Genomic DNA, 26,765 nt, shown 5'->3' with positions numbered 1-26,765 from the left:
GGCATTTAGTTTATCTATGGAAATTTAACTTAAGACATTTCTAAGTGCTCAAAGACCTGTGCAACCCAACTCTGAACAGTCAGCTGGACAAGCTCTGTAAAAGACAAGATGCTTGAGACCAACTGCAGTCATTTATGCTGAAGGCATCTACACCTCATTCATCCCAAGCTGCAAATACAGAGAGAAGCTGGTGCTGCTGAGTTGTATGACATACCCAAGAACTAGTTTCACCATCATTCAGAAGTACCCCTTCTATTCTGACTGATCATGTACTGTCCCTATACTGTCGATATCCCAGTTGGGTGAGCAGTCTCCTACACTGTATTTTAACTCATCTAGCCTGGACTAGAGCAACTGTTCTTTAATATTTTCTGTACAGTTAACCTTAAGTGCTTCAGTAACTGCTGTTTTTTTTCTACTTCACCCATGTTCTGTTCCAGGTAGCTTTGTCCTAAGACATACTGACAATCTTTAGTATTTCTGTATGACAAGCAGATAAATCTGACCAACGCTGTCCATAGCAGAAGCCTAAATCTGAGACAGACACTGCATACAATAACCGCCTGTACTTCAGAGATGAGGTTTACAAAGTTTTTATTAGCTCTGACATTTGTTTACTGTGTCCCAAGAGTGAGGAGCTCTATGACTCTGAAAGAAACCGTGAGTAGTCCCACTGCAGGGAAGAAATGGTAAATACAGCAACAGCACTGACACTGCACTTCAAAGAACAGAGAGTCCCCACCAAATGGGACCCAACCCTAAATCGCATTTCAAAGGAAACCTCTTGGAACATTTTCCTACGTTTTAAGAGAACAGCTGCCAGAATATTTTGAGTTGAAAAAGCTGAAGCCACCCCAATTGTATTTAGGCCTTTATTCAAGTACCACCCTTCCTTCTTCTCAGAAACAGAACAGCTTACTGGTAAGAACATACAACTTACAATACAACAACCAACCATGACTGGAAGTCACAACTGCTTTTGTGACCTATTTCACTTTCAACATTTGCAAGCACTCAGTGGTATCAGCCTCCAACCTCTATGTTCTGAATAGGGTTTAGCTCATCTGAAGAATGCCTGAGCATTCCCACAGCCTTTTTGGAGTACTCTCCGACTCATTTCCCTCCTCCCACAGTTTTTCACACTACCAGCCCCACACGCATGAAAGTACAAAGGCCCACTGCTGCTGCCATCTAAATGCTAGCTCGTGCTGTGCTAGCAGTTCAGTTGAACTAGAGGTTAAAACCCTGCAGCCCTACTTCTCAACTTTCCCCTCCTCAGCTTATTTTGCTACAAAGGTAGTGTGGCCGTTTTCCAGGAATAAGAATATATTTTTTTCCTATAAAGGAGGGTAATCGTATGTTACAGACTAACACTTGCAAACTACTTGCCAGCTCCAGATCTCATTGTTTTGCAAATTTCTAAGTACAAACTAATAGAACTGGCATAGTCAATACCATTTCAAGTGAACAGGTAGGCAACCTAAACAGAGAATTTATGAGCTTCCCAAACTGGAACAAAGAGACAAATGCAATATCATGAAAGATAAAAGCCAGATGTATACTTGAAAAGTCAGTGGGAGACAGGACCATCTCCTTAATTCAATAAAAAAAGCACTAATATGTTGGCAAAGACTGTGCTTGCATGTATATAAAACCATAACATATTATTTTCAATTTAGGGTAAAGGATAAGAGAACAGTAGGAAAAAAGAGCCCTAAATGGTTAATCTTTCTAAATATTATTAACAGTTCCATTGTTCCCGTAGGTACACACAACTATTCTGCAATGTCTTAGAACACTTACAAGGAATACAAGCACTAACATTTCAATTATATACACACAAATGTTTTATCCTTGAATAATATTCAATAGCTTCATTACGCTTCTAGTCAGCATAAAAAAGGATGAATACAGCATCAAGTAAGTTACTATGTATTTATGCACTAGCTGTACATAAAGCAATTCCACGAGTCATAACTGAAAGCTTATTGTGGTAAATAATTAAAATGGACAGTTCAGAAAACTTTACAAAAATACTTCTTTTTATTAAAAGCAGCAAAAGTTCAAGCAGAACAATACACAGAATGTAAACATCACTAAGTTCAGCTCCAGCCTGCTGAACCTTCGAGAAAGTCTAAGCTAAACGCATCTACCGTACTAGCAAGTTAACAGACTGTATTATAATTTGAAAATATATTTTCTACTTTGAATTAAGAAAAGGTAACTTATCGTAGTCTGTCCCAGCGCCAGATACTGGCATCATCACACACAGCTATAAGGATACTACTATCCCTGCTAAAACTGGTTTGTCGAATGGCAGCAACACATTTAGGATGAGTAAGAGTCGTACACCTATAAATAAAAGAAAATTATTCAGCTGCAATGTTAAACCTGCACTTGCTGCTACTACATTATTGAGTGCTGTTTCACCACTTTCTTACTTACGTGATCTAGGAGGAATTCAGAAGGTAGAAGGATTATAGCACAGTGTATTTTGTATTCCAAATTTGGGCTTGGGAAAGAACCAGAACTGATTTCTGGCTCACCCACTGCCATTTCTCATCCACCCAATCTTCACTGAAGCATTGATTAAAATCTGATTGAATCACATTATTTAGGACTTTGTAATCAATGTTCTTTTCCAGTTGTTAGGAATAAAATATGTCCATTGGGCAATTCAGTACTGCAGCATTTTTTAGCAATTTAGTATATGCATGTCTGTATTTTTACATATGCACACATACACATTACTGGATGTTCACAAATATATTGTATATGTGTTCAAATATGCAATAAAATCACATGGCCACACAAGCAAGAAACTGAAAAGCCATACTGTTTTCTTCAGGTTATGCTAGTAACTAACCTTTGTACCCTCATTACTCTAGTCCTTCCATCTATTTCTCCTAATTGTTCCATAAATCTTCTACCTAATCATTTTGCAAGTAATTGGAGGAAGATACATTCTTTCACTTTATCTTCATACACTGCTCAACACAATTTGATTGGTACCTCTTGGCACTACTATAATGTAAATAATAGAACAGTAAAATAAATAAATAACCTCCAGGGGCTCAGAACATTTATTTACTTAGTAGTTAGAGTGGCTACCACTGTTTAAGAATAGCAGTAGTTGTCAGTAAAACAAAGAGGAAAGTCACCCAAATTCCTGTCTCAACAAAAAGAAAATTGAGCATTAAGTACTCACTTGGCTTTATGAGGATCCTCTATTTCCAAATCCCAAACGTAAAGTTTGCCAACCTGATTGCCAAGAGCAAGCATCTTAAAAAGAAAGCAGAGGACAGAGAAATCTTACTGTATTATTCAAAAGATATGAAACTCATAAAACTCAAATTTTTATGAAGACTATATAATTATGTTTAAATGTTTGAACATTAATTGCTTAACAAGTTTGATGAAGTGGTTGGAAATTCTAAATAATTTGCTTCCTTTCTCCCATATTATTATTATCTATCTCTGCAGATAGAGGAGGAAGATACCAATAAATATAAGTTTCACAGAAAGTCCCTTGGAGCAGACCATTCTGCTTCTCAGACACCACATCAAATGTACCAAAACTCTTACAGAAATATGGAATGAATTAAGAGCTACACACCTCTAGGTACAGCAAGGTCCAAGCTCACACATACCTTTTGCCAGAAATCCATTGAAAACCTCATGTACCATATATCACACTGGCTGTAATCGAATCTCCCAAGTATGGTCACATTCGACTCACTTGGCTTGATTTTATCTATATCATCTTCCATTTTACCAGGTTTCCAGCACACGATGGCATTTTCACAAGACTAGGGGGAAAAGCAGTGAACAACAAAAAAAAGTCACCAAAAAAAACAACCAAACAAACAAAAAAAACAAACCACTACAGTTTATACTGTACAACATTCAGTTTAATTATAAGCTAATATTTCATCTCATTAACAGTGTTCCCAGGCTGGATGGGGCTGTGAGCAACCTGGTCTAATGGCAAGTGTCCTTACCTATAGCAGGGGTTGGAAATAGATGATCTTAAAGATCCCTTCCAATCCAAACCATCCAATGTTAAAAAAGTAAAACTGAGAATCTCATCTCTGTCCTCAGATCACAGCCACATCACCAACATCACAACCCCTTGCTGAGTACTGCTGCCCTTGCAGGTCTGCCAGCTAACAGGATTGCAGGAGCTCTCCTTCACCCACTTCAGAAGAAATCAACCTCATGTGCTCAACCATACGTTTGTGGTTTGAAATAACCTAGATTAGAGGATTTTTTTAGACAGTCCTTTTAACAACTAGGAGAACACACATGCACCAATTTCTGGCACAATGTAGTTTAATGTCTGCAAGCAAGTTACCACACAAATCCAAGAAACTCCACTGTGCAAATCCTCATTTCTCCATTTAGCTGCAGGACCCCACATGAGTGACTATACATTCATTCTCTTTCTGCACTTCTCACGGGGAACACGGGTAGTTGATATCCTGTTACTTTTAGCACACTTATGACTGTTGTAATCATTTTACTTTTGAAGTAAAAGTTGCTTATCTACACATGCAAACAGTCGCCAAAATCTAATATAAAATCATTTCATGCAGCATAGTAAGTTAACCTACAATTCATATTCTAGTGAAACTACTACTGTTTAAGAGCCTAAAAAAAGCAAGTAAAAGCAAAGTGGATGAAAAAGCTTGCACCTTACCTTGGAAAGAATGAGGTCGCCCAACCATCGTACACAGTCAACATAGTTTCTATGTATGTCTCTTGTAGAAAAGTCAGGAAAGTGGATTTTCTGGGAAATAAAAGGCCTATGGAAAAAACAGCCATGTGAGGTTCAGAGAAACACTGAAATACAAGCTCAATTTTCAACGGCCAGTTTTAATATATGTCAGTGTTAAAAGGACTGATCTGTCTTTTTTGTTCTTTTAACAGTTTTGCTGCAAAGTAGATTTTGTACTTTTTTTTTGTGTTAATAAAATTGGAATTGTTCATTTTCATCTCATTCCTACTAAAATAACTTATTTCCCAAAATGCTTAACTATAAAAGGCTGCACAAAGCAAAACCACGCCTTCAGAAGCTGCACACAGCTCCCATTGCTAAGTACCTCAATAACTAATTTAAGCTCCACTTTCCTGATGCTTATTCTGCGACACCTAGACTGTAAAATAGAAAAGCACACTAAAAAAAAAAAAAAGCAATTTTACTTTTCTTTTTTAAAGCATCATTTAATATTTGGTAACATTACCAAAAAAAGTGAGAGCATTTTCACAGCTAGTCTCATTGCTGAACATGTTCAGTGTGTTTTAGACTTCAATTCTCTCAGTGGTTTAACTGGAAGTTAAGATTAAAGAGTTGATGAGCTTCATAGAGAGAAATTTATCTATCATATAACAAATCACTATGTTTAATCAACAACTTATGCATATCTGAAGTGAGATAAGAGAGTGATGAAAATTAAAGTTATTACTACATAAGCAGTTGTTTTTTTCCAACCCCAGAGTCAGATAACAAATACAATAATGAGAGATAACTAGACAATATAAAACTAAATTGTTTACTACGTTTAACAATTTGATTTCCTCCTAGAAATTTGGAAATGGGGGAAAGAAAAGCCACTAACACGGCTTAAAACATGATGTAATACAAGCTCTAAGAATGATAAAGATGATAATCCCAGACATTCCCTAGTCAAATAAATAATTAAGAAGTAATTAAGATATTTTAAAATAAAAGCGTTAAGAATTCAATCCCCAGGTCACTATCTCCAAGAACCTCCAATGTCTAAGGAATTAATCTGGGCCACTGATGAGAGTTTTTTTTTAAAAACAAGAAAAAAAAAGAACCCCACAAAGCCAAGAAGATGAAGACTACATACCTGTTTGTTTTATTTGGATTATACTCATAAGACTCTTTGATGGCATTTATCATTCTCTTGGAATTAATTCTCCAGAGTTTGAGAGAGTGATCCATTCCACAAGACATGATTTTTTCACCAAGAAGATCATAATCCTATGTATATGAAATAATTTTGAGCACCCCCAGCCTAAGCTGCATTATATCAACTCAGATTTTATTCAAACATTTCCATCAAAACAGCTTTTTCTGTGTAAAGAATACAATAAAAACTGCATATTTCACTGAGAAGAATACTAACAATGTTACTAACTACAAAGAAACACAATATCTTAATAACCACTGTTACTCCCCATCAAGAAAGAGAGGCACATTCAGCAGCACTGACAAACAATGAATTTACTGGTAGTGCTCCCTCTCAGTCAGTTCCCTAGGTTTCATTTTATTGAGGAATCCTGACACAACTCCAGGCCTTCTGCTTGGATATGACTACATGAGAATACAGCATCAGGTCTTGAATAGATATATATACCTCACCTTTCAAATCCCACAACAGAAAAGGAAACAACTGTTATGAAGAGTGTATTCAAAAGTCAGCTATTCTAGTCAGCATTTACTGGGTACCAGCATCTGTTTGTAGCCACTGAAAAGCAGCATAACTTACCTGAAAGAGCTTCTTTCCTTCACTACCATGCCTCTAAAAGATCTGTTGCTTTGATTTTATAAGATCATGAGAACTTCACAAGTGGGACTATAATAAACTTATTACTCTTTCTAGCCCCACTGAGCTGTATTTTATTTAGTTCTAGGCTGCATTGTGAGAAAACTAGCTACTGAAACAGAAACAGAAAGTGAACACCTGTCCTGACTATGGAGAGGTGGCCAGATCAATGAAACCACTACATCTAAACTTTATTTATGCACTTTTCTTTTAAAGCAGGTAAAATATCAAAACAGTGCACAGGAGGATAAAAAGTTGCATGCTATAGGCTTACTACCCTTTGTAAATCTAAATCACTGCCCCACAGTCTTCCACTTACTGCACTTAACACCTCATCCCTGTGCCCTTCTACTCCTCCAAATATTGCAACCAGCGTGTCTGTCTGGATGTTCCACAGTCTCAATGCATGATCTATAAAGAACAAATAAAATTACATGCTGCTTTTTATATGTACATATGAAGAATATATTTCAGCTTCACCACTTTCAATAACAGGTGTTGATGTAAACATTTAAAAGGCACTTCATTCTTCTTCAGTTGTTAGAAACAATGGAACTGCATTAACTAAATTGCCATTACAATTAAACCAAACATACTTAGGTCTTTAGATCATCTGAAAAGTGAATAAGAGTCTGATCTTGAAGTGTTAAAATTACTTTCAGCCACTCTTACAACAGCATTCAGTAAGTTTTTTGTTTGTTTGTTTTAAACTACTATTCTTTATGAGCCACAGACTGTAGGGATGGGAGGAACTGTTTCAATAAACAATATGTATTCCAAAGTCAGTCAGATGAGCCTGCTCACTTAAAGACAATATTGACAATTTCTAATTAAGGACTTCTACTTCCCGTGTAGAAATGGGAACTTTAATGCATTTCCCATTTGGATTCTGCAAACACACACTACACTGAATTATGGTAATACCAACTGGAGGCCACTCAGTCCCAAATATTTTCCACTTTTTTTATTCATCTCTCGATCAAGAAGTTCTGAGACTCCAATACTCTCCTGCTTTATGCCCAATTATATGTAGTATCCGGATTAAACCTCATAGATCTATTGGCTGATGTCAAAATGGTATCAAAAAGACAAAATACACAGAAGACTTGAAATTTAAAAGTAGGCCCGCAGCAAAAAATTGACAGTTGGAAGAATCAGAGAAGTTCCCAACATAATTCACACATAGTTTAATCAGTGACACTGATTACATTTAAGTCAGAAGTCCCCTTATGTTACCAGGTCTGCACTTCTGAAGGCTTGCTCCTGAGGCAGATCAAGTACCCCCTTACTTAACAGAACAGTCCAGATTAGGAAGCTGTGACTGTTTAGACTGGACAAGCCCATGAGATACCACAGCATAAACCTGCTTCTTCCTTCACTAATACCCTTTTCACTCAAAAAGTCCTAAGAAAGTCAGAGCTGCTCTTGAGAGAGACAGAATCAGTTTTCCCTTTGCAGTGGTGAATGCCATCTGCAACATTAAAATACCCTCACTAGATGGCACCATGCTTCAACAATTGAAAGAAATTTAAACCAATTAAGATAGGAAAAAGCAACTCCAGTGCTCACATTTCTTTCCTGAAAAAGCAGTGGTGTTCACAATCCCTTTGCACCACAGGTAGAGTTATTCTTATTGTAGGCCATGGATTTAATATGTATCTATTATATATCCAAGAAGAACAAGATTTGCTCTAGACTTTCAAGGTAAACTTGTTCAGTCCCACTAATAAAATTTTCAAAGACTTGAGAGATTTTGGCCATTTTCAAGATCAAAAATCCAATCCAAAGTATCCTGATTTATTCAACAACATAAGAGGTTTTTTTCCTCACCTTTGCTTACAGATAAAAGGAGATTTGGATCTCTTGGATGGAATTTCAGTTCATTGATTGCATTTCCATGACCCACGTAGTGCTGGGATAGAATTCAGAGACCAAGTTATCATCTCCCCACACGTTTACATGTATACTTAGAAGATATGCTTCATGCATTACTGAAACATAAGCTTCATTTCAAAGTCCTGAGCACTTACCTTTATGCACTGCATTGTAATAGGATTAATTATCCTAATAATACCCCTGGACCCCGCCACAGCAAGAAGAGGATGGCTTGTATTGCTATCATATGTCCATGCACAGGTATAGAAGTTTTCATCTGCCTACATCTCATGTTAAGGAACACAGAAGAGACTGGACTTTTGTTTTGGTTTCAAGCAAATTTAACTTTAAATATATATTTTTTAAGTGCTTTTTCAAACTTGTTGTCCACGTGTCCTTGAATCTCTGCTGGATCCAACAATAAAAAGATGAGGATTTGATCAGACATCTGCAAATAATCATCAACACTGATTTTTCTACAGATTTCCTCACTTCTGTTTCATAAAACACAAAGAACACCTCTTTCTTGGCACTGCTTTTCAATCTTTCTCCAAAATATCCCAAGACTGGGAATAAAAATGAGGATGAATCAAGACCCAGTCACAAGTCAGTAACTTGTGAACTGCAACTGATCAACAGAAGTTATTACCACTTCAGAGCATGAAACATAATTCTTAGCCTTGAAATCCAGCTCCAATTCAAAGAGCTGAGACCACTGTAAAACACTGAATGTGAAACACTGCACAAATATTGGTGTTGGGAAGACTGAACTGACAGAGAATCAGTTTTCAAATCCTTTAATGCAGCATGTTCCATGAGTCTGCATTTCCAATATTATTTCAATATGAGAGACTCGAGGATGTGGGAAAGAAGAAAGAAGGCTAAGACCTAAGGAGGAATGTGCCATATGAGCAGGGTACTAAATCACAGAAAAGCCTCTGTGTTCTTTTTCCTACAAAGCCTGCACAATTATGATAAAGAGGAATCAAACAAGTGTATTTTTACTTAGAAGGATACATCAGCATCCACATAGGACTGTAACAGACGTATTTCTCCTTGGGAGTGGCATTCATATAAAGTAACCTGGGGAAAGAAAGAAGTGGGTGAGATCATTATTTACTTGTGATAGTTCAAGAGGAAATCAAATACATCTATGCACTGAGCTTCTTATGGAGTGGCAATATGCTTCTACGGTTTAGCTCTCATCTCACCTGTTTGTTTCTAACAGTGGGAAATGGTTTGATAAAACAACAGGCACAGCAGAGTTAATAAAGCAGCATTCCAGGACTTGTTAGGAGTCCTTCCCAAATACTAAAAGATACTATTTGAATATTCTCTACTTATAACTAGTTAGTTCAATCACCTCTAACCAGACCTAGTCTTTAGGCGAGCATTTGATGCAGAGTCAATTTTAGTTTAGCACTTTTGTCAGGCTGGACAAACCTGGAAATGAGAGGCTTCTTGTTTATTTACAACATTTCCATTGAAGGAACTTCAAGACTAAAACAACATAGAATCTTGTTCAGAAAAAGCATCTGAAGTCACCTCACACAGGCCGTTAATTTAGCTTTCTAGAACCAGTAACATCTAAAAAGAGTAATTTCAGTGAGAAGATACATTTATGCACCTGTCTTCCTTACCATATGTTCATGTTACTAGCGAAAATTTTTATTACTACAGAGGCTAATTCCCAAGCAGCTAAGGCATGACATCATACCGTTACTCAGAGGCAGCACATCTCCAAGATAACAGACACTACATACCTCAGAAATATAGCTTTCTATGTGAAGTTTCCATGTGTCAGTACTACACACAGGTAAAGGATTTCATTGAAAAAAAAAAAAACAAACAAACAAAAAAACCACAAAGAAAACCACACAGAGGGGCTTACTGTTAAAAACGGGTTACTCACTCTGTTGCTGCCTACAGTGGCAAAAACAAGAGGATCACCTTCTTTACTGTGCCAGTTAAACTGGACTCCAAACAAAGGCTGACCATGGTCCTCCTGCAGATGTAAAGCAAGATCAGGGAAAAAAAAAAAAAGGCCACAAACACATTATTTCTGTGAAATTCAGCTGTAATGGGAAACAGTTAAATTGTTATGTTTTCCTCCCTGAACTACTAGGTTCACACCCAATATAATTTCAGATACCGAACAGCTAAAAAGAACAGTTTTGTAACATCACATCTTAATTTGGCTGTCTTCACGGAGGATAAAACATTTCTTTCCTCTCAACAAAGTTTTAAATTCAAAGGGAAGAACTGTTGTCTCACAGCTGAGGCCAGAAGTTGGCCCAACTACTGCTTACTTTGCTTTCCATCTTTCAACAAGGAAACCTCCTGAGGTCTCATCTATAAGCACTTTATATTGCTATAGTTACTTTCACACAAGGATTTACAACATCACAAAGGAGACCTGTTAGGATTGAGAAGAATTAAACTGGTGTAAGGGTGGAGAAGGGTTACATTTAACTATTACAGTACAGTTAGGTCTTGCAACTCTATCATAGGCACAATGAATTAACTCCAACAGGTCACAAAGCTGCTGCAAAGTTCATGTCTACAAAGTGTTTTCAGATCTCCTTCACAAACAGTTATCAGAAGAATGTCAAGTATTATTTTTAAACATTTTACATCAGTTTAAGAGGAAAAAAAAGAAGCAGATATGTTTATAAATCGCAATGAATATGGTGGTGCTTGTTATTAATTGATAACAGTATTTTGGCCCGTCCTGACAGGATGTTTTCAGTAAGAATAATGTTCATTAAAGTGCCTCCCCACAGGGGACTGTCTGGGACAGTACAGGCAGGAAGGAAGTATCTCATGATGGCTGTTAAGCAGCCTTCAAATGGCAGTGCTTCAGAGACAACATGAGAAATATTAGCCCTGGCAGATCTAACCCATACAGGAACCACAGGAACAAATTTGAGGAGGGGGTATGGGTGAGGAATTCAATTCTACTTAAAAAAAAAAAGAAGCTTGCTAAAAAGGGAAGTCTGGAAGAATTTATAGTAGGCCGTATTTACTGGTAAAGGCAGCATCTGTTATTACATCAACAGGGACAGCTAGAAGAGCTAGGTGAAAAAAAATCTTGGAGTGAAGGCCCTCCTGCATCTTGTAAGGAGAGGTACAATTTTCAAAGCTGAATACAGATTAAGAAAGCATGTTTGAAGTTCAACTCTAAGCATTAGCCATTGTAACATTAAAGAACAGGGTAGCTGTTTGATGGGGAACGTGGGAAAAGTAGCAAGGTTATTAGTAATCCCAGTACAGAAGAAAAAAAGGAGGTATTCAGCACCAGTAAAGCATTAAAATTAAATTAAGTGACGTAGAATTGGCAAAACACCAAGGTATCTGCTTAAAGTTACACTTACCTCATTTAAACTACCATCATCCTCACTGGTCAGAAAGAGCACATGCTATTTTGATAACACTTAACTGTTTTAATCTTTGTTCCTGCTGCTAACCAGGTTTTCAAAGCATTACACTGTCAGGTGCTGCACATTAGAGTTATCCTGAGAGGCTGGATCTGTCACAACAACCTGACTCTTGGTTTTATAGACAGTCTGATTCAAATATTGGTTCAAGAGTAGAATGGTGAAAAGCCACCTTGACTCTGGTATAAATAAAGAGCATAGACCCAAACTGCTTGGGTTCTTTGTGCTCCAGAAAGAAGGCAAAGAAACAGATCCTACAGTAGCTACAAAGGTAAATACATAATCAGCAGTTGGTTCTGCCCTCACTAGCTAAATAGCAACTCAGCTTCAGACAGACAAAATAAGGTTAGACCTGTTTTTAGACAGAAGGCAGAGAAATAAACACTAAGCCAACGCACACACAAAATAATCACCTGCAAGTGCATGAGCACATTTTAAAATGCCATCACCCACGCTGCTAACGAGGCACAAACTGACCACACATGCATTCCTGGTTTCCTGAAAGAAAAGCAAACCACCACTGGCTGTGGTTTTAGTTACTTCTCCCTTACTCGACAACAAACTAGAATCCAATTCCCAGGTCCAGGGACAGCGAGTAAAAGCTGAGATAGGACATTCAACAGCTAACAACTACTCAACCACACCCTAAACAAGAGGGAAGGGTAGGGCAAACAGTGACATTGTTTTGAAGGGAGCACATCAAGGCAGAATTCCTCTTTGCTGGAAGATCTAGAAGAAAAAAATTATATGCAGATGTAAGGATGTACTTCTGTTAGTTGCATCTGCTCATTTATAAACTACATCACCACTCAGCCCACGGACAGCAAAGATTTTTTCAGTATACCTTCCAGTAACGTAGTGCTGTAAAAAGCAATGAAATAAAGCACTTTTTGATTTCCTGTCATTTTCCAAGTTACATATTTGTTTGCCTGATGCTTAAATTTCAGCCAAAATAACTTCCACACTAGTGGTTAAAAGGCATATTTAGCAAGCACTGTGTTTTTCAGGCTGAATCATAACCATCTGACATTCAAAGCAGTCAGCAGTGGCCATATTTCTTTGTCTTCAGGAGGAAAGAAGTAAAAGCAAATGAAAGATGGAAAACTAAGAATAAGAAATTGAAAAAAATTATATAGCTATACATCTCTAAAGAATATTAAAATAAATTTCTATGTCTTTAAATCATACTGACTTTTTATTAATTTCAGTACATCCATCTTACAGCACAGTTCAAAGACAGAATGATGTGATATCCAACAAGTGTAATGTCTCTCTGAACCAACACACAATATTCAATTGTTACAGTTTATCTTCACAGTATCTGTAATATCAAGGATAAGAAAAAAGAAGAGAGGCTTCCTCAAAAATGAAGTAAGAAGTATTACCTAACCTGGCTACTATTTGGTCTTTAAACCAGTTCAAAGAGAAACTGGAAGACTTAGAAAGAATGTATCTCTTTTAGCTGAAATGCTACATTTACTCTCTGCACTTGATTTCACTTGCACAGCAATCTGTTCCCAGACCCCGATCCAAGTCCTTGAAGTTGGGGATTAACCACACAGGGTGATCTTTTGGGTCACCCCAAAGTAGGTATGAAAGATGTTCTGTTATTCCAGAATCCCCTTGAAAAGAACTAACCAGTTTAGGATGTCTGTGGAAAGAAAACAAATACGCTAAGCATCATTCAGATACTGCTAAATGTTTGGGTGCTGAAAAACCCACAGCCCTGTTTAAGCAAGACTTGAAGCCATAGAAAGCAACATCTGTGGGGGCGATTCATGTGAACCACAAAACTGCTGCCTACCTGGGTGAAAATGAAAGAACTCCTCCGCTCTGAAAGATCTGGAGATCATTCTTATACCTCAAAAAACACATTAAGATCAACTGCTTTCCCCAGACACTTTTGTCAGAGTAACTTCATATCACAATTTCTTCTGCAGCAAAGCTCATCCAGGAGGTTTCCATGATCCAAATTTCTCATCCCCTCCTACTTAGCTACCCTAACATTTCAGTGAGGCAGTTTGAAGCCTAAATTCAGAAACAGCAACATCAGCAAAACCCAGCAGTTAAGTGTGAGAGAAAGACACGAACCCATTAAAGAAATTCTTTACCAAAAATCACCCGCTATGGAGCTGCACATAACCTCTTGTTAGACACATAAAAAGTTCAACACAACTCCTATCGTGTTCAGGATCCAAGCTTTTCTTTTTTAAGAAATCGTATAAAAAAATCAAATCCACTGGCATATTTACAGCTTTTAACACATAAATATTCCACACGAGGCTGGGGAATGAAAAAACATCCTGGTGCTGTGCAAGAATCAAAGTGAAAACAACTCATTCAGTTCCTCACAATCCTGTGCTTAGTGCAGAAGAAAACAATACCCTAAACACAAAAACAGGGAGTCAAAATCACAAACCCACATCCCTTCATAGCAGCAGGCATTCTGTGTAAACATGAGCCACATCAGGTACAAACACAACCCTCGTGACTAATTAATCAAACTGCACGATGTGATTCATGACAACTGACTAATGACAATGGTCAGGTAATAGAAAAAAACTGATATGAAAAGTGTGTGGAGAAAATTATTCCCAACATTGTGATTGTTTGTTTGTTTTTTTGAATATATTTCATTAGGAAGAAGAACCTGTATGGAACCTGTGCTTTGCAGCAAGCTGTCACCCATTCAGTTTTATTTTGTTACTCCATCATATCAGTAACTACAGCTTTGATAAAATACGTAATTATAAAATATCAAACATAGCTTTGTAAAATAATTGAACTAATTGCAGCATTGCCTACCCTGATTCCTATTTCTCAACATTCTTTGTCTTCAAAACTTGGACAATCCCAAATCAGAAAAGTACCTTCCTCAAATGAATTCCAAACACAGATATTTTTAAATATTCTATTATATGTATATAATTGTCTTGACTGTCTCACAGTCTGTATTACACCACTGACAACAAACAGTACCCACATTCCCCATGCTGAAGTTTACATGTACCTACCTTTAGGCTATTTACACATTTGAAGGAATATTTGCACTTCTTTGACTTCCATTTTCCTTTTCCCCAGCTTTTTCTTCCCGGTGCATTAGGAGTGTTTGTTGGGGTATCAGGGCGTTCCGTATTAGTACCACTTTCAATACTAACAGCATCATCCTGAAAACATTTGAATTACACAGAATGGAACAAATATATAATTATTTTTATATATGTATATATATATATAAAAAAAACTGATGTATAAGTTCATCAGCTAACTGCAGCACTTAGCTTTTTCACTTTCCCCTTCTTCCTCCATAAGAACAAAAGATCCCTCAGGACTTGTTTTTTATTTAGATTCACATACTTAAATCTGTTACTGACCTAATAGCATTTCTCTCTAACATGAGTCACACGAGGACTAATCCAAAAGGGTCATACATGAACTGTGATACAATGAAATTTCTTTGGAATCCAGGAAGCTGTTCTTAAGAAATATCTGAATACAAAGTCATTGCCTTCCTAGAAAGTATTTTGACGTAGATGAGATGAATACTTAGGAACTAATGAATCAAGACAATGTTTGTTTAAAAACACGTTTACCCGTGTCAGGAATCTAACCACTCTGGAATATCTCTGTAGGCCCTCAGCAGCATCAGGCACAGTTCTGCAATAAGCCAGCAGTGCCACTGAAAGAGGAAGTTTCACCCCTCCCTCCTACTTTTTCTAACAGATTCTCATCTCCAGCACTGCGAGCCAGTTTTGGGCACCACAGTATAAAAAGGACACCAAACTATTAGGAGGGCTACAGGGAAGCACTTCACCTGCATCATAACAAGTAAACCCATGTGAAAAAGCTCAGCTTGTTAAATCAACAAACTTCATTTTCCCCCTGGCAAGTTTGCCTGTACATTTTCCAGCAGAAAGCTGGTGGAATACAACTCATTTCACAGCCACATGATGACAAGATCCAAATTTGGGGAGACAGAGGCAGACAGACAATAAACAACCTGTCATTGCAAGACATGAAGTGTAACAGGAAGCTGCATCACAAACTCCACTAGGAATATGGAATAAGCTAAGTCATTTCCTTCACATTGCATCCTAGCAGAGCTGAATTTCTCCTCGTAAGCATAACCAGGTTTTTCAATTTTTACATTTAGCTATTTCTTTTCTTTACCCTAAGCAATTTCAGAGCCTGCCAAATATTGTCTCCTAAGAGCACTTGCTGTCAAGAGTTATAATACTTCACAGAACTGAAGTTTTCTCTGGACTAATCAGATGCAGTCAATACAAGAACACCAAGTACCTGGTATAATACAATACAACCAGGTAACTACAACTAAAACATAGCCAACAAACATGCCTTCAGGATACTTGTGGAGTACCTGGTGAGGTGCTGTCACAGGCTGCCCAAAGAAGCTGTGCCTCATCCCTGGAGATGAACAAGGCCAGGTTGGATGGGGCCCTGGGCAGCCTGATCTAGAGCATGATTTAGTGGTTAGCAACCCTGATCACGGCAGGAGGGTTGGAACAAGATGATTTTGATGTCCCTTCCTACTTAAGCCATTCTATGATTCCATGGAAAAAATTGAATTTCTGCAAATCAATACTGTTATGCCAACTTTTAAGGACAATCTAGGCCTTTCAGGAGCAGCAAAGTTCCTAACAAAATTTTGGAAATAGAGTCTTTTCACCTTTGAGACAGCCTTTAAAAAACACACCAAAGCAAATCTGAGAGCCTCTGTCATCACATTACACTCAGATTCACAAATCATATAATCATTAAGGTTAGAAAAATGATCTAAGATCATCTAGTTCAACCATCACCACCATGCCCACTAACCACATCCCTCAGTGCCACATCTACTCTTCTTGAAAACTTTGAGGGACAGTGACTCCACGACCTCCCTGGGCAGCCTGTGCCAAACACTGAAACACTCCCTAACATAGGGATTTGCTGCACAGCTCCTCCTTTCTTGTCTATCCCTTCTAAAGAACTTATAGTCACAGAATCACCAAGGTTGGAGAAGACCTATGAGATCACCCAGTCCAACCATCCACCTGTCACCAATAATTCTCAGTAAATCATGTCCCTCAAGACAACGTTCAAACATTCCTTGAACACCTCCAGAGTCGGTGACTCCACCACCTCCCTGGGCAGCCCATTCCAGTGCTTGATCACTCTTTCAGAGAAGTAGTATTTCCTAACGTAGGCTTGTTCTGCAGAAGTTGAAGGACAAATGCATGGTCTGCATGTACAGCTGCTTGGCACTGATGCTCAGTAAGGCCCAGCAGCAGTAGCACACAGCACCTCAGAGCTGTTCCCTCAACAGCAGCACTTGCACAGATTATGGGCAACATGGTTATGGGCGATGTGATCAAGCTCCCTCACTTTCAACTGAGTGCTCTAACCAAGAAAGATATCATGCAGAACTGAATCACAGAATCACAGACTCACCAAGGTTGGAAAAGACCTTCAAGATCATCCAGTCCAATCATCTACCTATCACCAATAATACTCACTAACTGCTATGTCAGTAACTCCCCCAATTCACCAACTGCATAAACCGACTACCAGATTGTTCAGATTATCTTTCAACTCTTAAGCTACTTTGAAATCAATTGCACAACCTTTGCTTTGAATGCTCTATTTTAGCACAGTTGAGAGGTAACAACCCTCAACCCTTGCAGCCAATTCCTGCTGACAGCAGCTTATGAGCAGCAACCTACTGCTGCTTTAGCAGAGGGGTCAGACAGGACGATCCCCAGAGGACCCTTCCAACCCCTACAACGCTGCGATTATTCCCTATTCCTTCATTCTCAAAGCGCTGCGTGCACAAATTAGTACCGAATGCTGCTTTACAACGTGGCAGTGATGAAAAACGACATAGAGCTACGCGAAAAGCAGCTTTTTTCAGGCTACTTTGCGAGGAAAAAAAAAAAAAGTATTTAAGTGACAGAGAAGGGCGCTCACACCTCAGGGCCTCCAATTCTCCCTCACGCACGCGGAGAAAGCGCGGCCCCTCGCCTACAGAGCTGCCGCACGCTCCCGCCTCGCCACTGCCGCCCCCACCTTCCCGCTTCACCCCCACTCCGCCTCACGTTCTCATCGCCAGACAGGTCTCCGGGGTTGCTGTTCTCATCGCTGCTCAGCTTTTGCTTCTTAGCCGGCATCTCGCCCCCCGCTCCCGCCGATGCCGCCGGGGCTTCTCCCCGCTCAGACATCTTTCCCCGCCCCCCGCCCCCGCCACGCAGCCGTAAAGTCGCGGCCGGGGGCGTCGCAAAGCTCTGCCGTAAAGCAGCACCCCGCCCCGCGGCGCCTCAGCTGCCACACTGCTGAAAAATCCGCCTTCCCGCGCCTCGCGGCCCCTCAGCGGCCGGAGGGCGGGCGGTAGAAAGGCGGTGTGTGCGCTAATGCTCTTCGCGCTGGACATAACCATCAAACTAAGAAGTCTTATTAATTATTATTTGTAGCCAAATTAGCGATGTATGAAAATAATAAAGCATAACGGCACTTTATACCGTTATCTGTGGCTTTCCAGCCCTCTCGAGCATGTTCATGAGGCAGAAAGTAGGCCGTAGTCACCACAGTGCCTGTGTCCTGTGAGCTCCCTCTGTGCACCCTCATTCTGCTCTGTCTCATCCACCAAGTCCTTTTCGGTTCTCTTGCTCTCCAAAGAGCTCTGCAAAGGACATGAGGCATCTGTTGCCTGCCCTGTCACCCAGGCAGGGCTGGAATTAAGGAAGAAAAGGCCTTTCATCTAAAAAATGCTGTTGCCAGAGAAGAAAAATCGCCTGTTCCTGTGCCCCCTAGCAAGTTTCTACAACTTGCAGATTGCCACTTGTAAATCAAATACTGCAGTTGCCAGATTATGATTTTTTTTTTTCTAAAACCACATGTCCCAGAATCATAATAATGAACAGTGAAAAAAAAATAAAATAAAATAAAATGAAAAAAAATCTGCTAAATGGAGGAAGTAATCTGCCCACAGGTACAGTGCCTTATCTGCTTCTCTTAGAGGGGCAGAACCAAGGCTTTCCTCCCTGGAGGAGGCATTCAAGTCTTGCAAAATGATTTCTTGGAGGGCAGTAACAGAGGTGAACTTTGCCCTGTATCTAAAATTTAATCTGGCATGAACTTCAAAGATAAGGGGGAGGAGAGGTGCTTAAGCTGGTGCATGTACTGTAGCATTTTTAGCAATAGTCTCTCTTCTCTGCTGCAGAACTGTAGGCTCTGCTGGAGCAGTGTATAATATAGACCAAAAGGCTGTAGATCACAATTAATAAAAGCTCTGGGAACTCACAGCTGCCCAGATTTGTGCACTAAGATCAAGGCTGTGATAAAAGCGTTTTACACCTTTGTGAGGACATACACGGAGAATGAGCTGGCTCATTCTTAAAATATGATGGGATATTTTTAGATTGGCATCTTAATTAAGACTAAATCATGACTGTGATTTAGAAATGAAGGGCAGGCATGGAGTTTTCAGCAGTGAGCATTTTTAACTTCTCATCATGGGTGACCTTGAGCTAATGGAGAGAAGACAGCTCCCCTTATTTTGCAGCTGTCACCTGACATCCTCCAGATGGCCAGCTACGTACTCAGCTCTGCCACGTTTCACTAGCTCATCCCAAACACAAGGAAAGTGAAAGCCCCAGCCAGCCTCTGCTTCTTGGCCTGCACGCAGGAAGGTTTCCCACCCACACTAGAATCAGCCAGTAAAACCTTCAGTCTCTATTATCAACTTGCTGGGCCCAAACTGGTCTTTGCCTTCCTTTGTCTGAGTTCTTGAGGACTTTTTTTGACAACGTGACAGTCTTCCTGCTTTCTCTGTCTAGTTCTTAGTCCAAACCACTTGCTTTTCCTTCTATTTCAGAAGATATGAGGGGCCAGTACGCCAGGGAAGATGAGTTTCCAACAGTCATAGTACACTTCATCCAGCTTCTATTTAAAGAATTAGTTTGTGGTTAAATACTGGCTTGAAAGCTCAGAGATTTAGCTTCAGTTTGTGCTCTGACAAAGTTCTATTTGGAAATCCTATGAGCTTCTTTGTACCTCAGTTTCTCAGCTATGTTGTGAAAGTAGTGTCTCCTACATCCTGGTAGGGGAGATGATTAAGAAAATATGAATATCGTGGTTTTTGATTAATTAGTTTAATTAGTATGGTACCATTATATGAATATACATAGATTAACTAAGAAGTTATAGGGCCCTTGGAACAGCATGTAGAGGAAAATGGAAGAACAGTACTACTAAAAAGAAATCTACATTGTTTCAATTAGTGATGATTTGGTGGTATTTTATGAGCATACAATATGTACTTTGAAGGACTAAATTTAATATATATATGGGAGTATTTAGCCAAATGTGAGTTCTCATAGAATTCCAAAAGTAAATATTATATATAGCCATTGAATCTTCAACAGATAGGATGTTGGGTTTTTTTGGTTTTTTTTTTTCAACATAGCAAAATATTTCTGGATCATACAGGGACACTGAAATACGAAATACATTCCTATATGTGGGTGAAAGTAAATGAGACTTACTCCTTTCATTCATCTTCTTCAAGGTACATTTCTTCACAGACTGAACAGGCCCAGTTCTTTCAGGTTCTCTTCATACATCGTGATCATCTGGCCCTAAACAGCTTGGTGACTCTCCAGAGGGCTCAGTTTAGTATATCAGTATCTTTCTTGTACTGAGGAGTTCAAAACTGGACACATGTGAGATATCTTCTCAGAAGGAGGGGAAGAAATGCTTCCCTCAACTTTCTGGCTACACTTCTGTCATTAACAATTTTTGGTTAATCTCTAAGAGCACTCTACTGATTCATGTGCCACTTGCTGTCCATCAGGAACTTCAGGTCTTTCCCTGCTAAGATCCTTTGATGGTTCTTCCCCTTTACTGTTGCATAAAGCTATTTCTCCCCTGATGAGAATTTTACCTGTGTATCTTTGTAGAACTATATGAGATTCTTGTGAATCTGTTTCTCTAATTTGTTTAGGATTCTCTGCATTGAAGTCCTGTTCCCGAGCTTATCAATTTTCACCCACATTTTAGCATTGTTTGCAAATTTGCTGTGATTGCTCTCCATCCCATAGAATCACAGAATTATTTGATTTGGAAGGGACACATAAAGGTCATCTAGTCCAACTCCTGCAATGTACAGGGACATCTGCAGCTAGGTAGGGTTGCTCGGAGCCCCATCCAGCCTAACCTTAAACGTCTCCAGGGATGGGGCATCCACAGCCTCTCTGGGCAACCTGTGCCAGTACCTCACCATTTCTTTCTTATGTCCAGTCTAAATCTCCTCTCTTTTAATTTGAAACCATTTTCCTTTGTCCTATCACAGCAGACTCTGCTAAAGAGTCTGTCCCATTTTTTCTTATAGCTCCCCTTTAAATACTGAAAGGCCACTCTCAGGTCTCTCTGGAGCCTTCTCTTCTCCATACTGAACTGCCCAGTTCTCTCAGCTTGTCCTCACAGGAGAGGTGTTCCATCCCTTGGATCATTTTTGTGCACTTCCTCTGGACGCGCTCCAACAGGTCTGTGTCTCTCCTGTACTGAGGACTCCACATCTGGATGCAGTACTGCAGGTGAGGTCTCAGAGCACAGAGTAGACGGGCAGGATCATCTCCCTCATCTTGCTGGCCACATTTCTTTTGATGCAGCCCAGGATACAGTTGGCTTTCTGGGCTGTGAGGGTACATTGCTGGCTCATGTCCATCTTGCCATCAACCAGTATACCAAAGGCCTTTTCAGCAGGGCTGTGCTTACTCCTTACATTTCCCAGCTTGTACTGATAGTGGAGGTTGCCATGACCCATGTGCACTTTAATTTGTTGAATCTCATGATGTTCTCCTGGGTCCACTGCTGGAGACTTTGTAGGTCTCTCTGGATGTCATCCTGTCCTTCAGGCATGTTGACCACACTATTCAGCTCAGTATCATCTACAAACAGTTGAGTGTACACTCAATTCCATTGTTGACGTCATTGATGGAGATGTTAAGAGCACTGCTCCCAGTACTGATCCCTAAGGGAAACGCTTGTCACCTATCTCCATCTGGACATTGAAGCATTGACCACCACTCTCTGGGTACGATCTCATAACCACTTCTTCATCCATTGAACAGTCCACCCATCAAATCCATATCTTTCTCATTTGGAGAGAAGGATGTTATGGGGGACCACGGCAAATGCCTTGCTGAAGTCCAGAGAGATGACACCAATGGCTCTTCTGTTGTCCACTGACAGTTATACCATTGTAAAAAGCCACAGAGTTGGTCAAGCAGAACCTGACCTTGGTGAAGCCATGCTGATTATGCCATATTACCTCCCTCTCTTTCATGTGCCTTAGCATAGCTTCTAGGAGGATCTGCTCCATGATCTTCCCTAGCACAGGGGTGAAGCTAAGAATCATCCAGGTCATCAATAAAAGACATTGAGCGATACTGTCCCCATTATTTGTGCCTGAGGGATGCCACTAGAAACCTGCTGCCAGTTGAACTTTGTACTGCTTGGTCACTCATTGAGCCAATGGCCAAGCCAACTTTCCATCCACCTTGTAATTCACTTATCTATCCATTTTTTTCACCAATTAGACTGCAGCAATACTAATGAAACATGTAAAAGGCTTTGCAAAAATTGTACAACATCCATAGCTCCCCTTTTGTCCACACAGCCAGTCGTTTCATTGTAGAAAGCAGTCATTTTGTCCTGGCAAATCCATGCTCACTGTTCAAAATCACCTTCTTGCCCTTCATGCATTTGGACACGGCTTCTGGGAGGATTTGCTCCATCACCTTCCCAGGGATTAAAGTTAGGCAGACTGTCCTCTTGCTTTGCAGATCTTTCTTCTTGCCCTACCCAAAGGCGTGATCTTTAACCATCTTCACTCATCATGAACCTCCCAAGATCAAGGTAACCTTTCAAACATGATAGAGAGTGGCTTTGCAATGACATTGGCCAGCTCCTCCAGTAGCCGTTGTGGACTTATTTATGTTCAGTTGGCTTTGGTGCTCCCTTTGCTGGATACTGCTTCACTCCCACACACTCTGCTAGTTGCCTTGGGGAACTGGGATGCCTATGCACAGAATGTATCTGAAAACCATGGTAGAAAAACACTGAGTATTCCAGCCTTTCCCATATTCTTTATCATCGTCTCCATTGAGAAACTGGCCCATATTTTCCTTTGGTAACAGGATACCTACAGAAGCCTTTCTTGTTAACCTTCACTTCCTGTCTGGTTCCAACTTTAAGCTGAGTTTTGTCTTTGCTAACATGAGTCCTGAATGCTCAAGCAATGTCTGTATATTCCTCCTGGGCAGCCTATCTGAGCTTCTACTTTCTGTGTACTTTTTTTTCGTGCTGGAGCTTATCTGAGACTTTTTTCATACATCTGGGCTTCTTCTACACTTCCTTGGTTCTCTACGCATCAGAGTGGACAGTTCTTTTTCTTAGAGGATATTGTCTTTGAAGATCACTCTGTTGCCCTAGGCCTCTTATCTTCTAGATTAGTCCTTCATTGGATTCTGCCAAGATTTCCAAGTAACCCAGTATCTGCTATCATGAAGTCCATGGCTGCATTTTTGCCCATTGCCTTGATCATTTCTCTCAAGATTTTCAGCTCTACAGTTTTGTGTTTGCTGCAGCCAAGACTGCGCCTTCACATCTTTTACCAGCTCTTGTTTGTAACAGATCCAGCAAGACATTTCCCCTGGCATCTTTCTTCCTTGATATGCTTCAGATCCTCTACATAAAACAGAAGGATCTCCACCTTCTTGCATCCTTTTTATGGTGATTTTGACAATTATTTGGTCCAGGTTGCCCAATTTTTTTTTTCTCCAAGAGAAGGCTGTACAAGATACTTAAGAGAATACCTAAGAAATTGTGGTGGGTTAAGAAGACTAACCTTCTAAGCAGAGTTATGTCAGAGTTTCTCTGCTATCTAGTTAGTACTGAAATTTGCTATCCCAAAGATGAAGGGGCTGCACTGTGATGTGAATTGCTCTGGTATTTACATTGGGCCCTGTCCTTGTGCTGCCACTGTTTTTACTTTGTCTTAGTTAACAGATACTTTATTTATGGAAAGAGAGAGCTCTGCTTCTAAATTATCCTATAACAGCATCTGCTGTATAAAAAGAGTTCTTTCTTATTAATATTAACTGTTTTCCATGGGCATGTTGGTAAGAATTGCTGAATTAACTGGCAAAGGTAAATTTTTAATTCTGTTAGCTCAATGGAAAAATATAGCCATGGCAACTGAGCTGGATTCTGTTCTACTTCATGTACTGTCAAGAGCACCATCAGGTAAGCTCCAGTTACAGGGGCCGTTTTACTGTTATTTTCTGTTAAGAATCTGAAAACACAGCTGGATTTTCAAACACCAGTTGAGTTTTTAAGTCTGACAGCTAATACCATAGGTTTTGACTTCTGAAAACAGCATATTTAGAAACCAATGAAAAACCAGTGATACAGAAACCCATAGCATCACTTCTGCATAATGGAAACACAAAAGCCAGAAAAGGCTGCAGTGTTTTTCCCCCTCTTGCTTTTGAAAGATTAATGGGTCAAACGTTTTGCTGACTCATTCTCTGAAAGCAGGGAACAGCTCACAGATTTAAATCTTCCTGGAGAAGCTAAGGATGGTATAGATAAAAGTCACATATTTCATTCCTCTGCTAAAGCTAAAAACCTTCATGAAAGTGGAAGGTGTATCTGAATCAGAAGATGAGACAGCTGGATTGACCTAACAGCTCAATACTGGTAAACGAAAGATATCTCTCTCCTAGTTCTGGTTTTCCAATACTCCTTTTTCCTGGGTTCTTCTTTTCAAAGGCTATCAATGATCCAGTTCAGCTCACTAACCCAAAAGAAAATTGATCAAGCACAAAGCAACTTTGTATTTTCTCCTTAGCTAATGTGGATCATACTTCTGCAAACTTTCTGATGACCACAAGATCATCTCCTGGTGTTGGTGATGAGCTACAGATCAGCAACCTCCTGAAATCCCACCATGTGCCCTAGTTTGTGGCTTCATCTTCAAAGGTGAAGGAGTTTGACTCAAGGTATATATGACTGTGCTACTTTAACAACTCTGCTTCCATGATGACAGAGCAGCAACAAGAAAGCCTAAATGCAAGTCTGTTGTTCCACAGTCAGCAACAGTGGTGCTCAGAAAGTCCTCTCTCTGCCCATCCAGCTAATTTTTACTTCCACCTGCCCTCCTGTTCTGTGCTACTGAGCAATCTGTGTAGTTGTGTAATGAATCACACAGGCCAAGCATTCTGGGTGAAGAAAACAAACAGTATTTCTCCATTTCGCCTAGATGTAGTTGATCAGTTTGCTTGTTTGTTCACCATGTAGCTTCACAAAGAATTCTGCTGGCACGGTGCAGGGAGTGGCACTCCATTAAACCATCAGTGGGAAGAAAGGCAAATGGGAAGAAAAAAGCCAGGATTACTTAAGCCAGTATCGTCACCAAATAAATCCCTGTGGATGCACAGCTTATGTGAACAGAGCCTTTTGTCCAGTTTATAGTGACCTTTCTTCCAGAATAACTTGTTCTGCATGTGAAGAAGCTTTCACTGAGCCACGAAGTCACATTTTACACTATATGAAGCCCGTTTACAAAAGGATTTGAGACCCCAATTTATGGAAGAAATTTGAGGGATCTGCAGCCTCACACTGGCTCTGTGTGAAAGTCCAATAGCCATACAACCTCTGTCATCAACAGGAATTCAGCTGCTGGTTTAGTATGTTATTTTTTTATCAGCAACTATCGGAAACATCCTGAATGCTAAGAGTTAATATCCATTCTTTTGGCCATCCAAGAACTTGCTCCTACAAGTGTGTGTGGTACTACATCTATCACCAAAGCAACAAAGAATCTGAAGGGCCAATATAAGAAACTAATGTTCTAATAAACTGTATTTTACTTTCCTTGTACTGAGAACAGAAAAATGCGGAGTTACCTCCTTAGAATTTTCTCCACATCTTTCCAAAAAACACTTCAGAGTTTTTTTGGAAGATTTGCCTTCAGCTTGGGATTGATGCAGCAGGTCAGGACCATCCTCTGTAGAAGCCCTATGTTCCCATTACCTCTTGATGCCTCTAGGGTAGTGTCCTTATGGACTGACTCACTCCACAACACCAGGGAATTCTCTTAAATAAGCACCCCCATTACAAACACTGGGGAATTCTCTTAAATATCATCCCAGACAGTCTCTGGGGAAGTCAGTACAGACTCAGCTTCTTTGAGCCAAGCTGTCTGTTCTGTGTAAGCAGCACTTGACAAAGTAGTGCCTTACGTGAAAAATACAATGGAATCAAATTTTACAAAATGTGACTTTCGCCTTTTCCCATTAGTATGTAGCTTTTGCCTTTTTTTCCCATGCCCCACCTTATTTTTACCATGACAATACACTTTCCCTTAAATATTTTTCTATTGAAATAGCCACGCCCAACACTTAATCCAAAATGTTTTCCACTGAAACACACTCAGCCATGATGACTGTGTTGGCATCAACTCCAGAAGCTGCGGTACTAAAATATCAGTGCAATGCTCAGCTGCAACAAAATCTGACTATTTAGAAACGCCTTACAGGCACACTTATTATTCTTTCTACTTCAGGCTTTCTTTTCTTTTTTTGAGATGCTTTTTTTTTTTTTCTTTTTTGAGAACTGGCTGACTGGGAGAGCGCAGAGGGTCGTCGTTGGTGGTGCAGAGTCTGGCTGGAGACCTGTAACCAGTGGTGTCCCCCAGGGGTCTGTGCTGGGTCCGGTCTTGTTCAACATCTTCATCAATGACCTTGATGAGGGGATAGTGGCCACCCTCAGCAAGTTTGCTGATGATACGAAGTTGGGAGGATTGGCTGACACGCCTGAA

The 26,765-nt window shown here is 39.8% G+C and overlaps 1 protein-coding gene across 1 annotated transcript; it reads right to left on the bottom strand.

Annotated features, from left to right (window-relative positions):
* Positions 1-2,020: 2,020 nt before the first annotated feature.
* Positions 2,021-18,134, bottom strand: EED (embryonic ectoderm development). Its single transcript, XM_003203543.3, has 12 exons — positions 17,980-18,134; positions 14,899-15,051; positions 10,360-10,452; positions 9,465-9,530; positions 8,603-8,728; positions 8,403-8,484; positions 6,892-6,983; positions 5,874-6,007; positions 4,700-4,805; positions 3,651-3,809; positions 3,209-3,282; positions 2,021-2,352 (listed from the first exon to the last, which is right to left on the bottom strand). Exons 1-12 carry the CDS (start codon positions 18,100-18,102, stop codon positions 2,226-2,228), a joined length of 1,335 nt encoding a protein of 444 aa, XP_003203591.1. The 5' UTR covers positions 18,103-18,134; the 3' UTR covers positions 2,021-2,225.
* Between the last annotated feature and the right edge of the window lie 8,631 nt (positions 18,135-26,765).

The sequence above is a fragment of the Meleagris gallopavo genome, chromosome 1 (genome assembly GCF_000146605.3).
Source record: "Meleagris gallopavo isolate NT-WF06-2002-E0010 breed Aviagen turkey brand Nicholas breeding stock chromosome 1, Turkey_5.1, whole genome shotgun sequence".
In the NCBI taxonomy this organism is placed as follows: Eukaryota; Metazoa; Chordata; class Aves; order Galliformes; family Phasianidae; genus Meleagris; species Meleagris gallopavo.
Note: the sequence above shows the minus strand (reverse complement) of the source record. Positions and strands in the feature narration are given on the sequence as shown.

Excerpts from the sequence above, each read along its gene's own strand:
- EED (XM_003203543.3), bottom strand. The coding sequence starts at position 18,102 with ATGTCTGAGCGGGGAGAAGCCCCGGCGGCATCGGCGGGAGCGGGGGGC. Across the intron at positions 8,485-8,602 it reads TTACAATGCAGTGCATAAAG|CACTACGTGGGTCATGGAAA; the intron begins GTAAGTGCTCAG and ends ATTCTATCCCAG. Across the intron at positions 6,008-6,891 it reads GGGATGAGGTGTTAAGTGCA|GATTATGATCTTCTTGGTGA; the intron begins GTAAGTGGAAGA and ends TCATATACATAG.